This window comes from Mytilus californianus, unplaced genomic scaffold (genome assembly GCF_021869535.1).
Source record: "Mytilus californianus isolate M0D057914Y unplaced genomic scaffold, xbMytCali1.0.p SCAF_4, whole genome shotgun sequence".
Lineage (NCBI taxonomy): Eukaryota > Metazoa > Mollusca > Bivalvia > Mytilida > Mytilidae > Mytilus > Mytilus californianus.
The window spans coordinates 18,191,670-18,219,169 of NW_026262690.1; the positions used below are offsets into that span (position 1 = coordinate 18,191,670).

The following is a 27,500-nucleotide window of genomic DNA, read 5'->3' on the forward strand; positions in this document are numbered from 1 at the left end:
AGGCTTTTTAAATTTTTTAACATCTTATCATTTCACTTGGATCATATCCCTTAGGCCAGGGTTTTTTAATTTGTTGGTTTACAGATTTTTTAAGTGAAAACGTCAGGTCGGTTGGTAAAAAAAAAAAAAGATAAAAAAATTATCTTATAAGACAGAAATATGTATAGATTATATATCTATTTCATCTTACTAACATTGATTTGGTATGCATTTTCTTGATTTTAGTTCAAAATATTATTGTGTAACTGTTTTAAATGTACAATGCATGCCATTGTGATATAAGTTTGTAAAAAGGGGGTATGTCTACGGACAAACAGGAAATAAATGGTCATTTCACAAACGAAAAATACAGCTACTCATTGCTTTTTATCAAATTTCTGGAAACATAGTGAATAATGAGCTTCAAGCAGGAAAACATGTGAAATAAAAATTGCAAACGCGTCGCACGAAACGTGTCATAAATGAAGAAGACCTGTCCAACAGAAAAATTATGATATCTGTTTCATCATTTGTCGGCAATCCCGCTTTTGATATCCAAATGGCCAAATAAACAATTTCAATATATGAAACAAGAACATTCCAAATTGTTTATGGATATCTGTTAGTTTTAACTTGAATTCTTTCACTGATCCATTTCATTTATGGTTTTGATCTTATGGAATTATGAACAAAAAATAAAAACTAACTTATTGTAATGGACTTTTAACATAGGTTTCGTTCCACAAAATTATTTGCATTTCAAGGTCAGTTTTGATATTCTACTTTTAGGAACATAAACACTATGGATTTTTTTTAGATTTTTATTCTTTTAGAATTATTCCTGTTAATGTCTTTACCATGCTAAAACAATGTAATTAATTTCAGGACAAGTTGCTACGCAAATATTTTTATTTAAATTTCAGGGATAATGTATTTGTTAAGGTCAGAAAAAAGCATGAAATGTCAATTTCATTTTTTCTTCTGAAAAATTGGAAAAATAGGGTCGGCAGATCTGTAAACCAACAAATTAAAAAAAAAACTCTTGCCTTATACAAAATATAAATATTAATAGGCCAAAACTGCAAGTAGCATGTCTTGACAATAGATAGCATGTGTTGCAATTGGTTTTTAAGTTTTAACTCTTATTTAATACTATTGCCTAAAAACCTTATCCAAAGAAAATTAGTACAAACAGCTTTTTACTCAAAATAATGACTTTGGGTGTACTGAATCTTAATACTGCTTCACAAAATTAAATTTTTGTTTGATTTATTGCCGTTTACATAATAATGAGACATGCCTTCATTATATTAAAAGTTGCTGATCAAGACTGACCTTAATATTCATTCAACTTTATAAAGAAATATTTTCATAACAAATACTTTTCATCAGTAATTCAATTCAAACATTATCATAAAAAGATTTTCAATTGCTATAAAACACATACAATTATTCAAATTTGGTCCTAAAACATTGTGGAATTTCTAATTAGAACAGTTATCATACATATGGATGAAATATGTTATAATAAAGCTTTATACATTATCATTTTTCTTGAAAACCTAACCTCAATTAATGATTACTTTCAACTATAAATTATTATTTTAAATAATAAAACTTCTTCTAATATGACAATATATACGATATAACAGTATCAATTTGAGACAATATTTTCTATCAACAATACTAAAAAATAATTGCTCTGTTAACATTCAGCAGAAAAGACACATTACACCATGGAACACAATTGGTGAACAACAGTTAGCAACCCTATGATTCAATTTAAACATGTTCCCTATCTATTAGAATAGTTTTAAATATAAAAGGCTTAATTGCAGAATGACAAGTAGATTTATCATTATAGATATAGATATAATATTTATTCAATAATTTTAAAACAGCTCATTCTACCATGCTCTTTTAAATTAGGCATACAAGTTTAAATTTCAATACTTGTAATATATTTTTGGGTATAAGTATGCCAAAGCAAGGAGGATGTTATCTCAAAATCTCAGTCTGATAATGTATCAAAAACTTCATTTGTAAAAAAAGAATATACGGTCAGATACATTAAGGTTTTGGTAATCATTTTTATCTTTTATAACAATTTTACAGGTCAGGACATTATGTCACAGAGAAAAAGTTATGATGCAGAACTACAGGACCACAGACCTGTTGGGTTACCTTGGTTACTAATGTATTTGCTAAAACAAACCACATAATACTAATAATTGCTTTTTCAGCAATTTAAATGTCAAACTAATGATGGAAATAAGTAATGTACTGGAAAAAAATTGAATGCTTATTGCCGATTTGATCTGGTTTAATAGTTTTGTTGTTCAAATTGTTTCTCTGCAAAACTTCCTAACATGATCATACAAATTTTTGATACAAAAATAACGGAAAATCATTTGTACATATAACTTCTTATTTTTCAGTCAACTATTACTAAAATGTAACAAATCACTAGAAATAACAAATATTTCTATGCTGTGAACATATTCTCTTCATGTGTCCTGAGTTACTGGACATGGTGAATTCTGCATAAATAACATAAAATTATCACAATGTGTTCACATAATATACACACAGTTCATCCAGCAATCATTTCAATACAGCTGTCAGGTCATGCATTCCGTAAACATATTTTCAGTTCATAAAATTTAAGAATAATATAAATTCTTATCATCTAATCTAACTAATTTTTGCATTTCAAAATTTAGAGGAAAACATGTCAATCAACCAAAAACAAAATGCATTATGAAACCAAAGATATCAATTTGCCAACATGTAAAACACAAGTATCAAAATCTAGAAGGCTTTAAAGAAACGTAGGCCTCATCACATGATGTATATTGATTTTCCTTCCATAAACAACAAGTAAAACTACAGAGAGATTTGTCTTTACTTTGTAACCTACAAACCTTGGTGAGCAGATGTCAAATTTATTATGAAATAAGTATTACATAAATAGGTAGAAAGTGTTTATGAAGTGAAAACTAACACTGACAACTATATCCAACTGACTGCTCATATACATCACACATTCCAATAAAGTATGCCTTCATCTTCTGTACCACACTTAATAGGCCATAGTCACTTTGTTATGTTATACCATAATAAAACTTGTCAATCTGACCTGATACGGTACATACTGGTCAATGTAAACATATGCAGTAACAGTATGGTGATACTACACTTTCTCTGCTATAGAAACCACAAAACGTTCCGATCTCATAAGTAAATCAGTTATCATGTATGTAGTACTAGTACTGTAAAGTGAGGTATTATCAAAGAGCTTAATTTCACAATTTCAAGGGCCTTTCCTGATTGTGAGATTTTATTTTCATGTTTTTCTTGCCCCTATGATTTTCAGTAAAAGCTAAATTTATCTGAATACTTTCACAACTTTATTTTAATTGCCTAATTAGCAAAATAAAATCTCTTTCGAAAATTCCACTTGACAATAAACCATTTCACTAGTCCAAATCTTATATAAAGTTCTTCCTTTTTATTAATGGACCATAACAAAGATAGTAAACATTGAACTTGTTCACATGTGACCAATACTGTTAAAAATCATTACATAATCAGATCATAACAACAATTTGGGCCTGACAATCACATTTTACTACACAGTCCTATCTGTATCCCTGATTCAAAAAAGAAATAGTCCAGCTCTAGCTCATGTCTAGTGGACTTGATCTGTCGTCATCTTCTTCCTCTTCAGAGAATTCCGATGGTGTTTCTGTTGCTGCTCTCGATGGAACATGGGATCCTACACTGGAAGAATCTTGTGATATCCCTTGGCATGCCATTGCCACCTCCATGTCCGATGTGTCTGTGCTATGATGAGTTAAAGCAACTGGTTTTGATCTAAATGAAAGTTAATTTTTATTCAAAATTTCTCTTACCTATTGTTCAATCTTTAAATAATATACAATAATATATATGTTTCCAACAAATTAAATTATCTATACAATTATTGATACATTTCACTACTTTTTGAATTTTATTTACATAAAATAGTCCCAGTCTCTACATGTCAAGTAGATGATTGAAAAGTAGTGACAATTTTTTTTTAAGAGCCATAAAATGAAAAGCTTGTCTGTGTATTTATCCACTCTGACAGTGGGAAATCTAGTGACAAAATATAACCTCCCCTGTAAACACTGAAAACTTAATCTTTTTAAATTTTGTCCCGTTTTAGCAAGAGAAAACTCTCTGGTAAATAGAAAAAACAAAAAAATAAGTTGAAATAAAAAAAAAATTCCATTTAATGTTATCATTTTCCTGTATAAATTTCAAACGACGAGTACAGCAGGAGGTTGGTGTAAAATTGGTTTATAATGTGGCTATGCGAATACATTCCTGCAGTACCAACTACAATTTATTTTTTTACTGGCTGTATACCTCTCTGGAACATGCCAATTATCCCTATATGAATGCAGCTAGATTAGAGAAGTTCAGTGAAAAAATTCCAAAGGAATCGATTGATATGCAGCAAAGATTAACACTTTTGAAATTAAGTTACTATGCAAATTCAAACAGATCTTATCCAGATGTAAACATTGAATGTGAATAGATCAAGAAGACTGCAAATACATGTACAAAATTGTGACAACCTTTTCTTAAAATTGTATAAACAAATATTAAAAAAAATCTTTTGACAGACCTACTTTATACAAATATTTATCTTTAATTTTTGAACCTGCACAGACACACTTTTTAAATTGTAATATTCACGAAGACAATATTTTTATATTGAATGTTCATGTGACAAGAACAGACTCTAAAATTTAGATGTGAAAAATAGGTATATTTTGGCTATATGTAACTTGCTAAGGACTTTGAGCAACACTCCGAAAATTGGTAACCTGAAAGATCTTTCTAGAATTTGTATGTACATGACTTTTTCCAATTTTGTTTATCATTATGCAGCAAACATTAACATTTTTTACATTTCAGTTTCACAAGCTTCTAATGCAATTATCATGATAAATACAGAACGTAAAACATCATGTATTTGCATGTATATTTCTACTAACACAGTTGAACAAATAATTTCTTTAAAATGTACGATTGTTAAAAACTTTTGATCAGTATTGTCACTGGCATCGTTTTATCATTGATTTTTGCCTTTTTCATACAAAAAGTGAATTTTCTATTTTTTTCGTTCACTAGATTTCCCACTGTTTGATACATTATTCCACTAAGCATTAGTGACGATGATGATGTCGGAATGTAGTTTATTATCCAGTGGCAACTATTACATGCATATTAGGACAAGAATATATTAAAAATTTGACACAAATAAATAAACCCTGCTTTGTAGCTGAGATGGATATATTATACATCCTAGTTCACAAAGTAAAAGTTCGCAGGAAGACATGTCACCCTACCAAGACACATTATTTGACTCTGAGCTGACCAGTCTTTGCTCTTACTCTTAAATGCGGTATGCTTAATGGAGAACCTACAAATATCAAAATTTTAGTATTTGGTTTAAAACCAGCTGTAGAATAAAACTCACAACCTCCCATATTAAGGTGTTTATCTTAACAATTGAAACATTAGCATATGCTTTCACCACTGGGCTACACTAATCTAATAAGTATTCTTTTACCTAGAACTATGTGGTACCGGTGACAGTCCAGTAGACATTGGTCTAATGCCACTCTGACCTGCATTTGCCATTCCACTATTGGCTAAATCTGTAAATAAGAATTAAATAGTCCCTATGATGATCATTAAGCATATGAAAAACAATGAGTATATAGTAACTGATTAGGTTTATGTCATATTTATCAGGTCAACATCAGCGGTGCTTATTGAAGAATATTCAATAGAAGGTCCTTCCATCAGACATTAAAATTCATAATCTTGATTCCAGGCAATATAGTGCTTGTTTATCTAAGACTTTTTTTATGATTGCTGTCTCATTCATCATTTCCCAGTGTCTATTCATAATTTCAGGCTCTCGTGGCAGTCTTTGAATTAGGAATGAAAGGTGCTTGTAAAAAATATGATTTAACTATTGACCTTTTTAACATCTATCCTGTAACAAGACTTACCTAACACATATGGTGATAAAGACTTTGGAATCATTTTGATAGCTTTAGTTAAATCTTGTTGTGAACACTGGCCTTTCTCTAATCCTAAAGCCATACCCATTCTTTTTAAAACTTCTATGTCATCATGTATTTCAAAAGTATTGTCAAAGTTAAATAAATATTCATATCTGAAAAGAAATGGAATAAAACTTCAGGTTCATGCAAAAGTAAATATTCATCTTTCTATTCTTAAAATGTACAATCATATCTATAGCAAGAAGTAACTTCAGAAATATAAAAAAAACTAGTGATGGTTACTGAGGAACAGATTAACAGACTTAAAGGCTTAAGAGATATTTAATATGAAATGTTTGGGTTTGTCCATCAGAAAAAATATCTTTGAAGACATAAATGTGTATATAGCTTTACTGTCATGACCAAGTATTCAAAAAATATTACAATGACTGCTTTTTTTGTCATCACTAGCTAACCATCTGTTTATCATGTTATTTCTGGTCATTTTCCCCTTCCTTAAAAGACAGTTTTACTTTTGACAAAAAATAATAACTTCTGTGACACTAGAATTGACGGAGTAACCGAGTAGGATGATATGATCATTTAATGTGTGATGACATGAGAAATATGAGTTCATTACCGAGGATGTAATACAGTGGTTAACAGTCAACTAATATGGACATCCAATGTTTTATATGAGACATCCAATTCTTGGGCTGTAGATGATGGTTCGACTGATATCAAATATATAATATGAGAAATGTGATAGAGAGGGGATTTTATACAGAAGTAAACCAATGACTATTTTATATACATATATATCATGGTACTGGTATCTATATGGACCCTACAATTTAATCAATATCAACTATGAAGAGAATATGAACTTGACTTACTTGTCATTTGATATAGAACAATCAATAACAGTTTTCTTGCTGGTATTAACAATAATAAAAGGCAGTTGTATAGCTGAGTTTGCTGCTGGAGGTCCCTGACTTTGTTCCATTTCTCTGTTCCTCTGCACCAAATTCTTAAAAGCTATTTGCTAAAATTACATGGTCAAATCATCAGTAACCAATACATGCCATAATATCTGTAGTTTCTCTTAAACATTGAGTTATAAAACATGATTACTTTGTTCTGATTTTGTATGGTTTTCTAAAGCGTTATTGAAAAGATCAACGAGAGTTGTACAATACTGTCTATCAGTGTTTTCCATAACTTTATAATAAAGAAAACTTAATGTTTATATTTTCTTATAAAAATCTGATAAAAACTACACTGATATTGATTATGACACAATATTAAATAAAATTATCTTATTGTTGTTGATACCTTCAATAAGATTTCATGTTGAATTTCTATAACATTTACCAGAAATACCTTACCTGTAGTATAAGTTCTTGTAATTGCTGAGTTTTATGTTTATATTCAATGTTTCTACAATATAAACCAGAAACACCTTACCTTTAGTATAAGTTCTTGTAATTGCTGAGTTTTACGTTTATATTCAATGTTTCTACAATATAAACCAGAAATACCTTACCTTTAGTATAAGTTCTTGTAATTGCTGAGTTTTACGTTTATATTCAATGTTTCTACAATATAAACCAGAAAACACCATACCTGTAGTATAAGTTCTTGTAATTGCTGAGTTTTATGTTTATATTTAATGTTTCTATAATTTAAACCAGAAACACCTTACCTGTAGTATAAGTTCTTGTAATTGCTGAGTTTTATGTTTATATTCAATGTTTCTATAATTTAAGCCAGAAACACCTTACCTGTAGTATAAGTTCTTGTAATTGCTGAGTTTTATGTTTATATTTAATGTTTCTATAATTTAAGCCAGAAATACCTTACCTGTAGTATAAGTTCTTGTAATTGCTGAGTTTTATGTTTATATTCAATGTTTCTATAATTTAAGCCAGAAACACCTTACCTGTAGTATAAGTTCTTGTAATTGCTGAGTTTTATGTTTATATTTAATGTTTCTATAATTTAAGCCAGAAACACCTTACCTGTAGTATAAGTTCTTGTAATTGCTGAGTTTTATGTTTATATTCAATGTTTCTATAATTTAAGCCAGAAACACCTTACCTTTAGTATAAGTTCTTGTAATTGCTGAGTTTTATGTTTATATAAAATGTTTCTATAACATTAACCAGAACACCTTACCTGTAGTATAAGTTCTTGTAATTGCTGAGTTTTATGTTTGATTCTTTCTATTTTCTTTTGTTTTTCTGACTGTAAATAAATATCAAAATTTATCATTCTGTTAAATACATCAAGTCAAAAATTTAAACAACTATCTCTATCTTCAAACAATATTTTGTAAAATAGTTTATCATCTGCATTATGTTGAAAACTTTAAAAACAAAAAAACAAAAAAAAACTTCAGAAGGGATAATGGAGGTATCCGAAAGAATCAGGCGTCCATATCTCCTCCTTAATCAATGATTGGATTGGCAGATTGTTCAGTACATTAAACATTGTTCATCTTCCACTTCATTTTTTTCATTGCTATCAGCATAAATTTCAAAAGGGTTATAAATTTTGTAAGCTTTTATATCATATTCAGTATAATGCCAAGTATAGTATTTTTTTCTGCTTTTCATTTAATATTCGTTAATTTGAAAGATATATTGAAAATTATCAATTTTTGCCAGACACTTGCCTGAGGACTCAAACTCCATTTCAACCATTTAACTTCATAATCTATCTCCATTTCATTCACAGAAGATTAATACTTTAATTATCAATCAAATTTCTATTAAAGTAAATTGTAAGGTGTACTTCAGCTTAAATACTGTAAATTCAGAAATTATTGCGTGCATTTATTATTGCGATTTTGCCATTTTAGACTAAAATGCGATTTTAATTTTTGCGATATTGAGAAAAATCCTGTTTAATTCATATAAAAAATTTCAAAATGCGAGGTTTAAATTATTGCGATTATAACCCTGTCGCATTTTTCGCGATAATAAAAACATTGCAATAATTTCTGAATTTACAGTATGTAGCTATTATTGTTCATTTCAGACTCTAAAATGAATGCGAAATCAAACCACCAATTTCACAAATAAAATTAACATTTTACCTCTAAATTTTGGCACTCTTGGGCAGAATTTGTAGGTAATCCTATCCATCTTATCTCCTTTTTCTCTTTGGATATTATATTCATTGCCATTAACACATTTAATGCATCGTAAACTCTACGCCGAATATTTTTCTGATCATACGCCTGAAAAATAAGAGAAGATTAAAGATTTCAATCATATCAACTTATTTGTAGATCTTGTATTGGTGATCTTTTTGCTGTTCAAGTTTTAAGTCTATGCATTATCACTCAAGGGCAATATCTCCTATAATGAGTAGACTGACGATTTAAGTCATACTTATGTGCTGATCAATTTTTGCTATTAACAGAATCTCTCCATCTACTATAGTTTCTGCAAAAAACACAAAAATGGGTAAAAATAGGTATCTAAGGGCAATAACCACTGACCATTTAGTAATCTTATTTTGCTGATCACTTTTGCCAGTTTCAGCAAAGATTACTTATTTTCAGATCTTGTCCTCCTGAAAAATTTGATTATCATTGGATCAGATTAATTTTGAAATTGGATCAAAAGACATGCATAACAATCTGATACAAAAGTTCTTTAATGCTTATGTATCTTCAATGTACCACGACATACTGACATTAAATTGTATAGTTAAAAGTTTTACCTGATCAGACGGTGATGTAAGATTTCTAGGATCACTAAATTCTGCCACTAGTTCATCAGCTACTTCATTGTATGTAGTAACACCCTTTCTTTGAACTTTTTCACATACTTTCATTGAAAAATGTCTCAATCCTTTGCCACCTTTTTCACCCTTCTTTCCTCTTTTCCTGAAGAAGTAAATCAGAAAACAGTGGTGAAACATTGCTGATCGTCTGATGTCATATTAAACAATTTCCTTATGCAGCTTAAAAGCATAATCAACATGATATATTTGGAAATTTTTATAATAAAAATTATTTCTACACAACTGATTCAGTGGTACTGTAATTTACTGTTTAATAGTATGTGTTTGATAGAACTGTTAAAAGTCCATGATATAATCATAATAAACAGCTGCGCCATGAGTGCATGATACGCCCGTCGTCTTGTGTGTGAATTTTTATGCAATAAGCATAAATAGTTTCTGACATACGGCGCGACATGTGAAAAACCCCTCCCCTTTTTTTACAAAATACTCAATAACTCAAAATTAAATTTTAAATCATCACCAAAAAGTATACAGATCTTAAGGTTAATATAACTAAGAAGTGTGTAAAGTTTTAAGCAATAATCATAAACTGTTTTTGAGATACGGCGCAACATGTGAAAAACCCTTCCCCCTTTTTTAACAAAATACTCAATAGGCCAAAATAAATAAATGGTGTGTTTCCGGTTTCCCGACCCTACCTCCGTTTCAGACGCCGACCCTAAACATTTTATTGACAAAAATAAAATAAAAATTCAAAATCCGGATTTGTCAGTCTGTCCGGATCCGGTTATTCGTTTAGAATACTATAAATCTTCAAAGCGTTTGATAATAACGACAAATATTGATAAGTAAAGCGTTTCAAGGACCAAGATTTTAAATAAACAAGCATGGCTTTTCGGCAACCGTGTAGCGTATTAGCTGTCAAATATGCGAAATGTGATCACATGCACGCAAAATATAATGACATCGAATCCGGATAATTACGATATGATGAATCTTTTTGAAGAAAATCAAGCGGACCTATAGACGAAAAAAATTCGAAGTTGACGCACTTTGAACAGCCTTTACAAGCGAGATTTTTTAAATATTTGTATATATAATGAAGTCTATTCAGTATATATACATATATTAACTAAATCTCGTCTTGTACCTGTGCTTCTTTGGACCCGCGGCAACAGTCAGAATCGTTTCAGGTTGGACAGACTGTAACTGTCGGTAAATTGACTAACAATTTTATAGTAAAAACTGCTAAAATCAATCCAGCTTTTGTTGTAAAACATGCTCTTACGAATGTTGTACAGAATTGTGCCCAGGACGCAACATAAACGGCTGTTAATGCTTTTTAGTTTATGATGGCAAGGGAACAGACAATGTGGAACGAGAAAGATGAAACTTCAGAAGCTTTCCCCAGTAGGCAGACATGGTGTATGATTCATATTCATTTATAAATGAATCTGCCCCAGCACCATGTCTACTTTTATTCTTTTTTATTTCTCTGGCTGGTCCCATAACAATTTATACAAGAAAAGGGAAAAAATCCTGTCATATTTACATCTGCAATTTATTTGACCAGTAGATTAATGAGGTACCTTCACGACGAATTGTCACGAAATAGAAGTTTCAAATGGAAAAAGTGTTCTGGAATATTATTTCCACTGGAATAAATATTACAGTATATGTTCCTAACGGAATGAATGGTATAGAATATTTGTTCCAACAGGAACAGATATTATGACATTGGTTATAACAAAGTTTCCAGTGGAACTTCTGTTAGGCAGAACAATCATATGTAGACAGAATAACGCTAAAAAATCTTGCCAAACGACGTTAACGGTAATTTTTGGTGCATGACGATAAAATGTACACTTTCTTTTAGACGGTTAAAAAATTGACTGATTTTGATGAATCACGTAAAAATTTTTCCAAAAAATTATCTGAGACCTATAGTATACAAATCCTTGCTCTGAAGAATCAGGATAAGGATATTTTGATGAATTAAGGTAAAATTTTAACCAATTTGACGCTAACGGTAGCCAAAAATGACCATTTGACGCCTGACGGTAACAGGCATTACTACCATCATTAATAAGACAAAGATTTCACATTCTCACTCTTCTCAAAACCTGGAATTTTAATATTGTCAGAACACCCAATCTTCAATCACCATCACATTTTGTCAAACATCAAAACACATCTGTATATTAAATAAAGAGGGTGCAAGGGCAGAGTATTAACCCTAAAAAAATCATAATTATCTGCTGCTTAGAACGGTTCACAGTTTTTTCAAGGGGTACGAATCTGCTTCCATATGTATACCCTGTGTGACATTTACATTTTTAGGTTCAACGAGGATCAACATAATAACATACCATGCCAGATTTTTCACTGCCATTTTTGGTTTAAGATAATTAATCGTGAAGAACATACACTTTTCTTTTTACGACCAATGAAATGCATAAAATTTTCATTAAAGTTTATTTTCATATTTCTGACGCAGAATTAAAACAGAAAATTAAAAAAGCTGTAGATTTAATTACTTTTCTAAATATCAGAGAAGCCCGCACATCAAACTATTTGATTTGGAACTTTTTTCTGCTGTCGACCCATCAATAAAAAAAAAAAAAAATGTTTTCATAAAATAAAATGTTTTACCTACCTACCCTACCTAATTTTTTTGAAGATGAAATAGGAAACACACTATTAATTTATTTTGGCCATATCTCTAAAATAAAATTTTGAATCATCACCAAAAAGTATACAGATCTTAAGATTAATATAACTAAGAAGTGTGTAAAGTTTTAAGCAACATTCAAGCTTGATACAGCACTGAATTTGGATTGTGATTAAATATTTGACACAGCATAGGTTTCTGACACAGAATGAATGTGGTCTAAGAACTTAAAATTTTTTAATTTACCTATTCAAACCATATCATTATTATTTGCTTTGATATATAAATCAGAAATAACCAATTTAAAATGGAAAATTTTAAAGAAAAAAAAATCCCTCCCCTAAACTTTTTGAACCCCCTTATGATTCATCACCCCCAAACTCAATCCCAGCCTTCCCTTTGTGGTATGGTACCTTGCAGTACAATTTCAGAGAGATCCATACACTTGAACACAAGTTATTGTCTGGAAACTAGAAAAATGCTTGTTTTTAGGCCCCTTTTTGGCCCCAAATTCCTACACGTTTAGGGCAATTACCCCCAAACACAAACCCAGCTTTCCTTTTGTGATATGGAACCTTGTAGTACAATTTCATAAAGATCCATACACTTACACACAAGTTATTGTCCTGAAACTAGAAAAATGCTTGTTTTTTGCCCCTTTTTGGCCCCTAATTCCTAAAATTTTGAGGCATTTACCCCCAAAATCAATCCCAGCCTTCCCTTCGTGGTATGGTACCTTGCAGTACAATTTCAGAGAGATCATACACTTGAACACAAGTTATTGTCTGGAAACTACAAAAATGCTATTTTTGGCACCTTATTCCTAAACTTTTTGGGCAATTACCCCCAAACTTAATTTCAGCTTTCCCTTTGTGATATGGAACCTTGTAGTTCAATTTCAGAAAGATCCATACACTTACACACAAGTTATTATCATGAAACTAGAAAAATGCTTGTTTTTTGCCCCTTTTTTGGCCCCTAATTCCTAAAATTTTGAGGCTATTACCCCCAAAATCAATCCCAGCATTCCCTTTGTGATATGGAACCTTGTGGTACAATGTCAGAGAGATCCATACACTAACACACAAGTTATGTCTGGAAGTTACAAAAATGCTTATTTTTGGCATCTTTTTGGCCCCTAATTCCTTAACTGTTGGTACCATAACCCCCAAAATCAATCCCAACCTTCCTTTTGTGGTATTGAACCTTATGGTAAAATTTCATGGAGATCCATTCACTTAAACTTAAGTTAGAGTGCGAAAACTAATGCGTCTTCGGTTGACGACGACGACGCCAACGTCATACCAATATACGACCAACAAATTTTTAATTTTTGCGGTCGTATAAAAACACACACCTGTTTTAGTTACTAAGTCCCGTAACTCAAAAAAGTTTTAATCTTATTTTCACCAAAAAGTATACAGATCGTTTGACCGTCATAAGAAACAACTATGTTAAGTTTCATGAAATTTGGATAAGTCATTCTCAAGTTACGGTGCGACATGTTTAAACCGGACAGACAGACAGACGGACGGACATTTGTATACCATAATACGTCCCGTCAAAAATTTGACGGGCGTATAAAAATAAGGCTAAAGATTGATAGAACAAAATGAAGTGTTTTCTTTTTATGATAATTCTGCCAAACAGAATAAACTGCTTCGCTGAGCGCAGCTAGATACGCCTGCAGAGGTCCAACCCTGAACAGTTGGGGCAAAAATGGACACAATATTCAAGCTTGATTCAGGTCTGAATTTGGATTGTAATTAAATATTTGACATATTATAGGTTTCTGAATAAATGTAGTCAAAGAACTTGAAATTGGTTACTAGTATATGAATTGAATTTATATTCAATTAAAGATTTCTTGCTGTTGTGCAATACTTAGTAACTCTGTTGTCAGATTATAAACAAATAAAGTTCAATTAATTCTCAATGTCATATTAGAAATTTATGAAAATAAAAAGGGAGCTTACATCAATAGATATAAACAATTCACCAAAGTTTCATGAGAATTGGTGACAGCATTTTGTGAGTTATTGTCTGAAAACTGGAAAATCACCCCTTTTTTTAATGAATAAAACCCCATAACTCAGAAATGTAAAATGTAAAATTTATAAAATTCTAAAGGGAGCTTACATCAATACATACAAACAATTCACCAAAGTTTCAAAAGAATTGCTGAAAGCATTTTTGAGTTTTTGTCCGAAAAGTGGAAAATCCCCCCTTTTTTATGAATAAAACACTGCAACTCGGAAACGTAAAATCTAAAATTTATGAAAATCTAAAGGGAATGTCAATAGATATAAACAATTCACCACAATTTCTTGCAAGTTGGTGAAAGCATTCTTGACTTATTGTCCGAAAACTGGAAAATCCCCCTTTTTTTTAATGAATAAAACCCCATAACTCGGAAACGTAAAATCTAAATTTTATAAAAAACAAAAGGGAGCTCACGTCAACAGATATAAACAATTCATCAAAGTTTTATGCAAATTGGTTAAAGCATTTCTTAGTTAATGTCCGACATGTTGACGACGGACAGACAGACGGACAGACGGACGGACGGAGAGAGGTATACCATAATACGTCCCGTAAACGGGCGTATAAAAATTAACATAACTCAAGTTGTTTCTAATTATGATGGTGCATCCTGTAAAATTTAAATACGAATAGTTCCCTGGTTATTTTTTGGTGCAACCTAGAACTAAGATATCCTTAATATTTGTACGAGGTACGCAGCCAATTCTAGATCTAAAGTTATCACAAATATTATGACCTAAGTTATATTATATATATATATTTGTGAGCCATTCTGCTATTTTCATCTGAAGTTATCACAAACATCTCAGCTCAAATCACAGGTTCCAAAAAAGTATTGTGTGGTGCATACTGGCATTTTCTAAATCTGAAACCATCACGTTGTGGTTGGTGGTTGTCTACTATATATTTTTTTAGCATTTTAGCAGAGAATGTTGATTTTCTCTTTTGAATTGTCTTTCATTTAAGATTTTTGATGTAAATGGACAGTATATAGATCACAATTCTAAACAATTCTTTCCGTCATATTTTCTATAGCGGTTCTCTAGACAAAAATTGTTTTTTACACCTATGTTCCAACTTAAGCCATGTTGGCTATGTTGGTTGGTAGGCAAGATCATTGGACACATTTTTTAACTAGATACACCAAGGTTGATTGTGGAAAAGTTTGGTTCCAATTGGCCGAGTAGTTTTAGAGGATAAGATTTTTGTAAAAGTAAACAGACGTTCACGAAATGATGAGAACAGCTCACTTAACCCTCTTGAATAATTGAGCAAAAAACAGTATTAAATTAAAGGATTCAAGGCAAAATCATTGAAGAGCTGTGAGTAAGCAAGCAATTCCCTCTAAAGACTCTTCTCCTTGTTAAGTATCTGAATGAGAAGTGGCTTGTCCTCAAGATCCTGGAGTAGTGTGAGCCTGACGAAGACACAATCCCTTACAAAGTGATCCTACAGATATTGCTCGTGCAGATTTCTACTAATCATACAAACCCATCAGAGAAGTCTGGTTCTATTGTGATTTCTGCAGCCCTTTTTCTGTTTATCCATGCAGCTTCTCCAATATGTCCTGGAGTATGTGGACTAGCTGCTATTATCTGTGGAGAACTTATCAGGGGTCGCTGACCTTGTTGGATTATCTATGGAAAACAGAAAAACAGAAAATAAATAAAATTATTAAAAACTTTCATGATACAGATCAATGATGTCATTTTGTTTCATTTTGTTGAAGGGTTGCTGTCTAATTCATGATCCCTATACAACTTTCATTCATATACATTTACCTATGAAATTGCAAAATGTTCAAACATTTATTTCGTTAAAAATATTTGATCATCACTTACCTTATTTTCGATAGTGTCAAAAACATTGCTGATATAAACCTATGATATAAATTTCTTAAAATTCTGGCAAGAATTGTACACATGAGTGTGCTAACAATGCAATTTTCCAAAAAAAAAATCAATAATTCCAAGGGGCATAACTCTTTTAAAAATAACTGACCGGCACTGATTTTCGAAACTCGTCCAAGACATTGCTGATATATATAAATATATATATAAACAAGTCTAAATTGAAAACAACGTTCAAACCTATGATTGCGTTGGATAAAATCCGCAATTTTTATATGTGTGCATGCAAAACAAATTTCTTGTTAGAGGGGTCTAAATACAGCACAAACAACATTTTCCAAAAGATCAAAAAAGTGAAAAAGTATATTTTAACAAATCGCATTTGACTAACAGGTCGAAAAACAAATGTTCTTCAATCCTGCTGACTGCCATATATATACATAAACCATTGATATAAGTTTCATAAAAATCTGGCAAGAATTGTACACGTGAGAGCGCTAACAAGACCAGACGTGGGACAAAAAGTCCCCTACTGGTTTAAAATTCATTGTACTGGAACAAAATGCTATCTTAATCTATAACTTGTCATGGTGTAAACTATCTTCAAGCATGACGAAAAAAAGTGCAGAAAGCTGATTATTTGAGTGAATTTTCTAAGTCCAAGGACCATAACTCTGCACAAAATCATCAGACCAGAACAAAATTCGAACTTGATCTATAACTTGTCATGATTCAACAATACCAAATATCAAATCAATATCTTCAAGCATAACGAAAAAAAGTGCAGAAAGTTGATTATTTGAGTGAAATTTCTAAGTCCAAGGACCATAACTCTGCACAAAATCATCAGACCAGAAAATTCGAACTTGATCTGTAACTTGTCATGATTAAACAATACACCAAATATCAAATCAATATCTTCAAGCATGAAGAAGGAAAGTGTGGAAAACAGATTTGCAGGACTGACTGACGGATGGACAGACAGACAGACAGACAGACGGAGTGCAAACCTAAAGTCCCCTTCGACTTCGTCGGTAGGGGACTAAAAAAAACAATATACCAGAAATCCTCTAAAATTGGTTCATACACCATTTTTGTTTTATTTGTCCATGACTTTTCCCTTTTCTAGGCTTTTATCAAATTTCCATACCCAGAAAACAATAAACATGTTCTTTTTAAAATTCTGCTTGCGTTTACTGCTGTCAGTGTAAAACTTTACCATGTTTAATGTTACATAAACATGATAAACTAAGTCAATTTATCAGTAAAATATGATTTAAAAAAAAAAAAATAGATACAAATTTTCCTCAGAAGCTATTTCCTGATCACAAAGGAGTTTGGTCTACATTTTGTTACATTCCATGAAGGTTTGACAGAGTTATTTTCTAAAAAATTTTAACCCCAGACTGTATGAAAATGTTAACTGCAAAAAAACTAAGAACAATTGACGAATTATTTGGACTAGATGAGAAATTTGTTACCAGCATGAAATTTTTAGACATGAAGTTAATCAATAAAAGATCTGAGTTGGAAGAAATCTCAACAATCTGCTTGAAAATTCCAATAACAATTTAAAATGTTTTCGAAGATCTTCGAGACAAAAAATTGTAGTATGCAAACATACTTTCCCATTTCAAATTTTCTTTATATTTAATGTCAATCAACAACATTTCTAACCACAAGGGTTGATAGGGTAGAGAAATGTAGTCCCTTGGACTGATCTTTTCAGCCAGTGTAACACATGCTGATGAGGAGGCAGAGGTTTGGTATAACAACTTTAAATCTGATGCTTCATATAGGGTGAGTTCTATGCTCTCTGAAGGTTAATAAACTGTTGACACAGAGATATGTCTCACGTGTCTGCAGAAAATTTGAAAAAAGACAATCTGATGGACTGCAATATTGCAACAATTCAAAGTCGCTGGACCATGACCTAGGGGGCAGGGCCTTAAAATAGTCATCAAACTGATTTCTACTGATAGTAATGCAACTTTATAGCAAACATCATTGATCAGTAGTTTCTATCAAACTAACCTAAGCAGAAAACTTAACATTGAAAATTGCTTACTAACTGAAAGTCGCTGGACCATGACCAGGGGGCAGGGCCGTGAAATAGCTGTCAAACTGATAAGTACTGATAGTAATGCAACTTTATACAAAATATCATTGATCAATCACAGGCAGTCCTATCAAACTGACTTGAGCAGAAAGCTTAGCAGTTGTCGACGCTGTAGCCACCGCTGGAAAAGAAACAACTATGTCTTGCCTTTTGGCAAAAAGTGTTATCTAGGGGTAACTATTCCTCTGATGTCACCAGGAAAGCAATACCTACTTTTTTTTTAAATGATTTTCAGGGTTCTCCCATCACATTTTCTTTTGATACCTTGAAAAGGAATTTCTTTATATAATATACCTTGTAGGGTGACATCTTTGCTGGTGAATTACTAACAGGTATAGCTATCAACTGTACTGCTGTAAAATAAACAGTATTGTTCTTTTAATATAATTTACCAATATAATATATATATATATGTAACACTCCCAAACGTGTCCTTCCCCCCAAACGTGTCTATTCCCCCCCAAAAGGTGTCCGTAATATTCAATGCTGCCCAAACGTGTCCGATTTCATAACCCCCAAACGTATCCGATAATTGTTATTCGCCAAAACGTGTCCACTGTTACACGCCAGAACGTCTCACATCTTTTAGTGCTAATACATGTATGTCCTAAATGAAATCAATAACATTTACGGCATTTCTATGATGGGGGAAACAGTTGATCACGAGGTAGTAATTTATTAGCATTAGTTTGTTCAATGCCGGTTGTTAATGATTATCATAATTGCAAATTTAATATGTAACATATATGAATTAACTTTTGACTGAATTTGCTTAATGTCCAGTTGCAAGTATTTCATGCTCATTTAGAGCGAACATACAAATAATTCTAGTGCAGTTGAATTAATCGTTTACTATGTAAATTATGTGTTACTAATAAACTCCGATGATGTATTTTATATTAATCCGACGGCTGGCTTTCAGAGGAATTGACTTCCCTTTTTTTCAACATTTCTGATAGTTTAAAAGCTCTTCAAATCATAAACTGGTTTTCAGGTTTTTTAATAAATTTTAGGTTTCGAGCATCACTAAAGACACACGAACAAGAGAAATAACGTCCAGTGCCAAATATTTCATACATTATTTGGACGACATCATGTTAACAATAAATACTGTATATAGGTTCTATTATCATACCAGGAATTCAGGATTGGGCCTAAATTTTGACGGTTATTCGGGATTAACACTAGTTGGGATTTTAATCTAAAAAAATTAAGAGTGAGTGAAGACCGATTTTTTTAAGACTTCAGTAAGAAACTACTGCAATCTCCGTGTAATAGAGGCCGTTTTAAATAAAAGTTGCAGAAATTTAAAAAAAATGTTGCCTTCCAAAATACAACTGATGGCACCATGAAAGAGTGAATTGCTACAAAGGTTTTAAAGCGCAGAGAAAGTCGCATTCTCCCTACACCAGGTATCTGATTTAATATCAACAATTTAACTGAGCATGGCTGCTTACATTTACATCCAACATAGCCGAACGGACGCCCCCGCTTTGCCCAGGTTATAGTGACGTTTTAAAAAAGACCTAAAGTAATTTATTTCTATTTTTAAGTTATAATGAAATAATAAAATGAGTATACGTTAATGAAAAAGCAATAACCAAATAACCTACATATTTATAATATGGACACGAATGATAGTTCTAGTAAAAGAAAAATATTAAACTTGATATGGACTAGGTATTGTCAGAATTTCAATAACGGCCGGGTACCAGTCTAGATATGGACTCGTTTTGGGGATTGGGCACGTTTGGGTGTTCATTAAAAAATGGACACGTTTGGGCGTTTATACAAACGACACGCTTTGGCGCCCTTTTACATTTAGACATGTTTTGCAGTTCAGTGACGTCATGTGGACACGTTTGGGGGAATCGGACACGTTTGGGGGGTTTGGGAGGAAGGACACGATTCTGAGTGTTACATATATATATATATATATACATATATATATATATAATGTAAGATATATGTAAAGAGGAAATTAAAGGAGTGGGTTTCGAAAAGGCGATAATATGACCCCTATTTCTAGCTAAAATTTCAAATTAGGATTAATTGACCAATATCACAATCAATCATACATGTAGCTAAAACAATGACTAAATAGGAAATAGGTCTATTTGTTGATAATGAAAGTATTTCTAGCCATCTTATCATGATGTCACAACACTTGGATTTTCCAAAGAAATTCAATGAAAACAGGACAATTTCTATGATTTTTTTTTGGACTTGATATATAGAGCACATGCTTTGACAAAATGATCTTTTAACATTTTACATATCTGACTTGAATATCTAGTTTGACAAAGACTGTGCTCAATGTTTCTAAAGTGTAAGTTTGGCCTGAATCCGGACAGTTTTGTCAAATTTCACCAAAATCTCTACTTTTGGTCTATTAGGGTTGTAAATGTAAACTCTTTACAAGCAAAGCTCTACAAAAATGTTCTATTCACTTTCTTAGGTGTCTTTTTTTTATCAACTCGAAATGTTTTTTTTTTTCATGAAATAATGGACTTAATATTAGGGTCCAAAATCTAAATCATTCAGTTGGGCATTAAAAGTCTTGCAATACAAAAAATATGATACAAACTATATTCAAAAGTAGAGATCAGAACAAAGCAGATTTTGATTTTTTTTTAGATATTTATTTATCATGTAAACTGTCATTGTACTCTGTTTTTATGAATTATTTCTACAGTTGAACATAATTAAAATAGACCATTATATCATGATTATCAACTAAGAATAATAGGAAACCTGTTTTGTTTGCTTTATATTTCCCACTCAATGTGATACCTTTGCTAACAAATTATCAAGACACTAGCTATAGACAGCTTGTACATACAAGGTTTTTTCCACATTCATTTTTAAAATCGTGTATTATTTATTTATTCATGTATTATATCAATACCCCTTTCACTTTCAAGTCAATTATTATTCATTTCACTTTTCAAAAATTCAAATAAGACCATGGTGCATTTCATCCTAATTTAAAAGCATCCATGCAAAGTATTTCAGATTCTTTCAAGTTGAAAAAAAAACCATTTATTTAAACAACATAAATATTTAATAAAGCAACCTGTTTAATACAATATCTAATAAAATATGACATATTTTTCTTCCCAAATACATTTCCAGGCCTCTACAATAACTTTTTTTTCAACTTGTCCAGTAGGACAAGTACAACCCAAAACTTACTTGTCCGAATGAAATTGTAACTTGTCCAAAACAAATCTTAATAATAACCTTTTTTGCCTTATAAGTTGATCCAAGGAACAAAATGAATTAAAACAATAGAACAGAATTTGATTTATATCTTTTGAAATACTTTTCAAAAATATGAGTCGAGAACAACTGAATCTAGTCATGTCACAGGGCTTAGGTTCTAGTTTTCATCAATGCCAAAGTCTCATCAGACTCTGCACATGAGGCACCGTCTGATAGGCCTGTCAATGTACACTCATTGGATTTGTATCCTGGTTGTTTAAGTTGAAAAAAGATTATTCAAATGCAATCAATAAAAAAAAGATGATGTATGATTGCCAATGAGACAACTCTCTACAAGAGACCAAAATGACACAGAAATTAACATCTATAGGTCACCGTATTGCAAGTATTGTTTCTTTCTACATATGATCAAATATGATTTTGTGAATTTTATGGTAAATAATTTCTTCATTTTAATTTAAAAAATATTTTTGTTAAAAAAATTACCGGTATGGTATTTATTATAAAGCAACAGAATAAGGTAGGAAACGAGGTACTGATTTGTCTTGGTCCCGAAATGTCTCCTGTGTTGCCAAACTGTCTATTAATCATGTCTATTAAATATGTCTCCTACGTGCCAAACTGTCTTTTAAACTTAGGAGCCGAATCATTTCCGAGCTGGTGAAGAACTGTCTTGTAAAGTTACCTTTTCTACAAAGCGCATCGCTGATTCGGATCAGTAAAACTGGTTTCCGAGAATAGTATGCCTTTTACCTATTAAAAAGTACCTGACAAAAAACCAGTTTAAAATTATCGGTTTGCAAGTAAACATGTCAAATTAATACTTGTTTTTATCTTCTTTTCTTGTTTTTTGTTTATAATTACTTTGTTCATCAAAGTTGGATTAAATTTATTTTCTGCAGAATAATTTTACTTGTCCCGTCGGACAAGCTCGATCTAGCTTTTACTTGTCCGACCGTTTTTTCCTCTGGTACCGGACAATCGGACAAGCGTTATTGTCGAGGCCTGATTTCTATGCGAACAATACATTGGTATGTCAGACTCACTCATATCACCTTACAAATTATAAAAACTTTCAGCATGTTATTACTGTATAAATCACAAATATAAAGCATTTCAACTTCAGTCTTGAATAAGAAAGTGTGCAATTTTATGCTGAGCATACCCCCACTCACAATTGAAAGTATCTGAAAAACAGGAAGTGAATGTTTCACATACCCTTTCCCCAACCTCTATCCAGTTTCTCATTTTTATCCCATTGTCTTTATCTCATCTACATCACATCTAGCCAATCTAATGTTAATCACATCTTCATCACATCCAGCCAATCTCATGTTAATCATATCTACATCACATTTAGCCAATCTCGTGTTAATCACATCTTCATCACATCTAGCCAATCTCATGTTAATCATATCTTTATCACATCTAGCCAATCTCGTGTTAATCACATCTAGCCAATCTCATCTTAATCATATCTACATCACATCTAGTCATTCTCATGTTAATCACATCTTCATGACATCTAGTCAATCTCATGTTAATCACAACTACATTACATCTAGCCAATCTCATGTTAATCATTCTACATCACATCTAAACAATTTCGTGTTAATCACATCTTCATCACATCTAACCAATCTCATGCTAATCATATCTATATCACATCTAGTAATTCTCATGTTAATCACATCTTCAGCACATCCAGCCAATCTCATGTTAATCATATCTACATAACATCTAGCCAATCTCGTGTTAATCACATCTAGAAAATCTCATGTTAATCATATCAACATCACATCTAGTCATTCTCTTGTTAATCACATCTTTACCACATCCAGCCAATCTCATGTTAATCATATCTTCATCACATCCAGCCTATCTCATGTTAATCACATCTACATCACATCCAGCCAATCTCATGTTAATCATATATACATCACATCTAGCCATTCTAATGTTAATCATATATACATCACATCCAGCCAATCCCATGTTTATCATATATACATCACATCCAGCCAATCCCATGTTAATCATATATACATCACATCCAGCCAATCTCATGCTAATCACAACTACATCACATCTAACCAATCTAATGTTAATCATAATTTCTCATCTCAATTACATCTCTTTTTTTTCTATTTATTAACAGTTATTAACTCTTAAATAAACTCACTATTCTGTCTTGCATTTTGATCTCTAAAACCAGTCAGGTCACCATTAGCATCCAACAAACCAACCTGAAAAGACAGAGATTATGATTCAAAAAGAGAATGGACATCGAGGATGTCTTGCCTGCTTAATTGATATTGACTGAGTCTCTTCTTAACAGACTTAACTATCAATTCTAGTAAAAGATTGTTTGATAGGGGAAATTATTTTAACTTTTGGCATCTTATTACGGTAGTTATTAGAAATGAATGATATTGGTATGTTTTATAAACTATTAACATGAATTATGACTAAGTTAGTTCTTAGGAGTAATGATATTGCATGCTTTAGAAATGCTATATATATCAATTATTTCAACATGTATAAATCAAAATATTTTTTCTTGAAAAGGTTTGATTTTTACAGGTAAATAGAATTACAGGGGACAAGATTATCAGAGCATTGCAATTATATGGATAATAGGAGCCAAAAGTTTAATAACTACATTGAAACCTGGGAAACTGAACCCTGATTAAACCAAATTTCACTTTAAAACGAACAATTTCCAAAGTCACATGAAATTTCCCTATCAATTAACGTTAATACAACCTGATCAAACCAAACCCTGCCGATACTGAATTCTGAATGCTTTTTGAAGGCTCGTTAGTGAATCAATGTGTATTAAAAGATTCAAAATAGATTGATAGCAATCAAATCAATGTACATGTAAGCAGCCATCGAAATTAGGGTTTGGATTTTACAGGACCGAAGTCAAGATGTTTATTTTTCTCTTTAGATTGTATTACAAAATTCTCTAAAATTTACAGGACCGAAGACATTTTTACAGGACATAGGCAGTCGGTCCTGTGCTAATTTCAATGACTGAAGGATTTACAATTATTTGCATGAGTGATTAAACAAACACATGCTGGCAAAGAATCCTTGAGGTTATTTGAAGTTTAATTTAATGATAAGTTGTTAATATAAATTAATTAGCTTGTAACTGTACATGTAGACAGTGTTTAAATTAAAATTAATAAGAAGAAACAAACTATTTATAAAAATGATAATTATTTTCATCGCCAAAAAATGCAAGAACTGGACTTTCTCTTTTTTTAAAATGCAAATATGTTTAATTGAATACACGGAGGCAATTTTAAATTATCTCAAAAAAGATCTTATTATGAAATAGGGGATCTGTAAAACCTACTGTTTGTGACATTCTCAAAAGTAAAGATATACACCCTGCTCAATGTTTTCGTTATTTGTGATTCCCTTTAGAGACCCCATCAAATGCAGATGAGCCTGAAGACCCGGATGATGACGTTCTGTTATCTGATTTAGTTCAACAGTTCAACTCAAAGGACCCAAGTGTGTAGATAATAGAAACCAGCGATATTGATGACAATTAAACTACAGAATCGAAATTTGACAGGGATTGTGAAACTTTCTTGAACAGTGAATATTGCAGAAAACTTGATTGACTCAGACGATGGTGTAGAATTGAGACTACAACGTTTATCGCAGGCTCAGACATAAACCATACCAACATTTTTTATGAGCTTTACTGATGAATTAAACATTTTTTTTGGTATATCTTATTTTATTATCGTTTAAATTGAAATCAACATGACCTAACTTGGTGTCCCTCATCAGTCAGTCAAAACACCAAGTCCTGAGTGTGTTCGGTTTGGACAGTTTTCACTGTATAACAACTACCCCCTAATAAATGTTAATATGACAGGGAAAAAGTACAATGTTTATATAAAAGTTATTTTTGAATCAAAGTGATGGAAATCAGTCAGTCATGGAAAGATTGGAAGAGAAGATAACAAAATAATGTTCCCTGTTACATGTTTCACCTTTTACGCTTTATCTTTTGAAACAGAAGAAATTACAATAAGGATTCTTCTAACAAAGTTTATCAATTATCCTTGTGGGACATGGGACAAACAGATAGACTGGAAGCTCAGAACTTTATTGTTTAAAAAGTTGTTTTGGGGTATTGTAAGTTGAAATATAGGCATACTATTTTTTCCCTCTAAGAATTGCTTATTGATTTTGAAAACAATCATCATGATTAAATGACACTGAATTCGAAGATTAAAATAAATGTGGATAGTGTCCACATGTGATGCCCCCGCTTGCATATCATATAGTTATAAAGGGACATAACTGAAGAACGGTAAAAGTGACGCTACCCAAATTTGAAAATGACAAAAGTAGCCTGCACATATACAAACCTTAAAGAAATACATACTTAAATGAACACCTATAAAATATAATCCAAATTTTTCACAGATCATATGTGCATATGTACACAGACATGAGAATCATAGGAACTATATTTCAGTGTGTATACATTTTGTAGATTTAGTAACTAACCTGTGCTACTTCTTGTAAGGGATGTCAGTGCCTTAGGAAAGACTTGGAACAATAGTTCCAATCTTTCCAAAAACTAATTCCTGACTATTCAAAAGCATAATAAAAAATTTCTAAAACCAGGAAATGAAAGTTTGAAGGATCTATACTCTTCTGGCTGCTGTTTCTACCTCTTTATTTAAGATTTTATTCTAATAATCATTGTCCATCATGTGTTCATGAGAACTCTGATATTGACTAGAATACTTTCATATTCTCATGACTAACAGTAATTGAAGCAAATGCCACAATTTAGTTTTGAGAGAACCTTTTCTTTGATTAAAAAAGACTGTCCATTTACCCAGTAATTCACAAGGTACGGACTGACTGGATTCGATAGTTATTTTTTATCAAAATTTCAAATGACCAGTATCTGCTAGTATTGACCGCTTTTTGCCAACAATTTGGCTTTCTTGTTCAAGCTGCAGTAAGAATGATTCTGTGAGTTCAAATAAAAACTTTATCTGTTCATATATCTTTTACATTATTTGTTATGAAATACAACTAGTAGTAACAAGGAATTATTTGAATCTGGAATAGTTTTTAATTCTGGAAAATTAATAACAAATGTATGATGAAAACTAACTAAATAGGGTTAGCCATGCAAGCATGGCTAAGGTTAATTTTACCTTCACTAATATTTCAGTACGAATTAACTAACCCCCTTTAGCCATGCATTCATGGCTAACCCTCCTGAATTTGGTTAGTTTTCATCATACATTTCTTATCAATTTTCCAGAATTCAAAATTATTCCAGATTCAAATAATTCCCTGTTTAGTGTTTTTCTTAATTTTCATGACAAAAATAAGTGCTTTTCCAAAGCAAAGTTGTTCTCCTTAAAATTTCCATCGAAAACTAGTTGGTACGCCTTCAGATTTCTTAACTAAATATATTGATACAATTTCACATGTGAGAAAGGGCTTTTTATCCCAATATCTTTTTAATTTTTTTTGCATGGGCGACTTTTAATTTGGAATTTTTGAGTCATTAACAATCGAATTTACGCCATGGCAAATATAACCGTTTTTGGTCAAATTTTCAAACTAGAAATTAAATTTTTAGACATTTTCTCTCCACTGACATATGTACACAAGATGAGTTCTCACTGACTTTATTGGAGGTTACATAACAGAAAGTGATTAATCCTTGAATAATTATTTCCCTATCAACACACCATATGAACAGGATGTCACTTATCCTAGAGCTT

The 27,500-nt window shown here is 31.5% G+C and overlaps 1 protein-coding gene across 1 annotated transcript in view; it reads right to left on the reverse strand.

Moving 5' to 3' along the window:
* Positions 1 to 1,618: 1,618 nt before the first annotated feature.
* The window catches only part of LOC127737606 (transcription factor Dp-1-like), a 47,525-nt gene continuing 21,643 nt past the window's right edge, over positions 1,619 to 27,500 (reverse strand). The window contains exons 3-12 of the mRNA XM_052248446.1: positions 23,897 to 23,960; positions 18,784 to 18,842; positions 16,012 to 16,157; positions 9,780 to 9,945; positions 9,148 to 9,291; positions 8,226 to 8,294; positions 6,944 to 7,092; positions 6,054 to 6,220; positions 5,606 to 5,693; positions 1,619 to 3,855 (exon numbers count right to left, since the gene is read on the reverse strand). Of these exons, the coding sequence (XP_052104406.1) occupies positions 3,660 to 3,855; positions 5,606 to 5,693; positions 6,054 to 6,220; positions 6,944 to 7,092; positions 8,226 to 8,294; positions 9,148 to 9,291; positions 9,780 to 9,945; positions 16,012 to 16,157; positions 18,784 to 18,842; positions 23,897 to 23,960 (1,248 nt within the window). The 3' untranslated portion in view covers positions 1,619 to 3,659. The remainder of the gene's footprint in view (positions 3,856 to 5,605; positions 5,694 to 6,053; positions 6,221 to 6,943; positions 7,093 to 8,225; positions 8,295 to 9,147; positions 9,292 to 9,779; positions 9,946 to 16,011; positions 16,158 to 18,783; positions 18,843 to 23,896; positions 23,961 to 27,500) is intronic.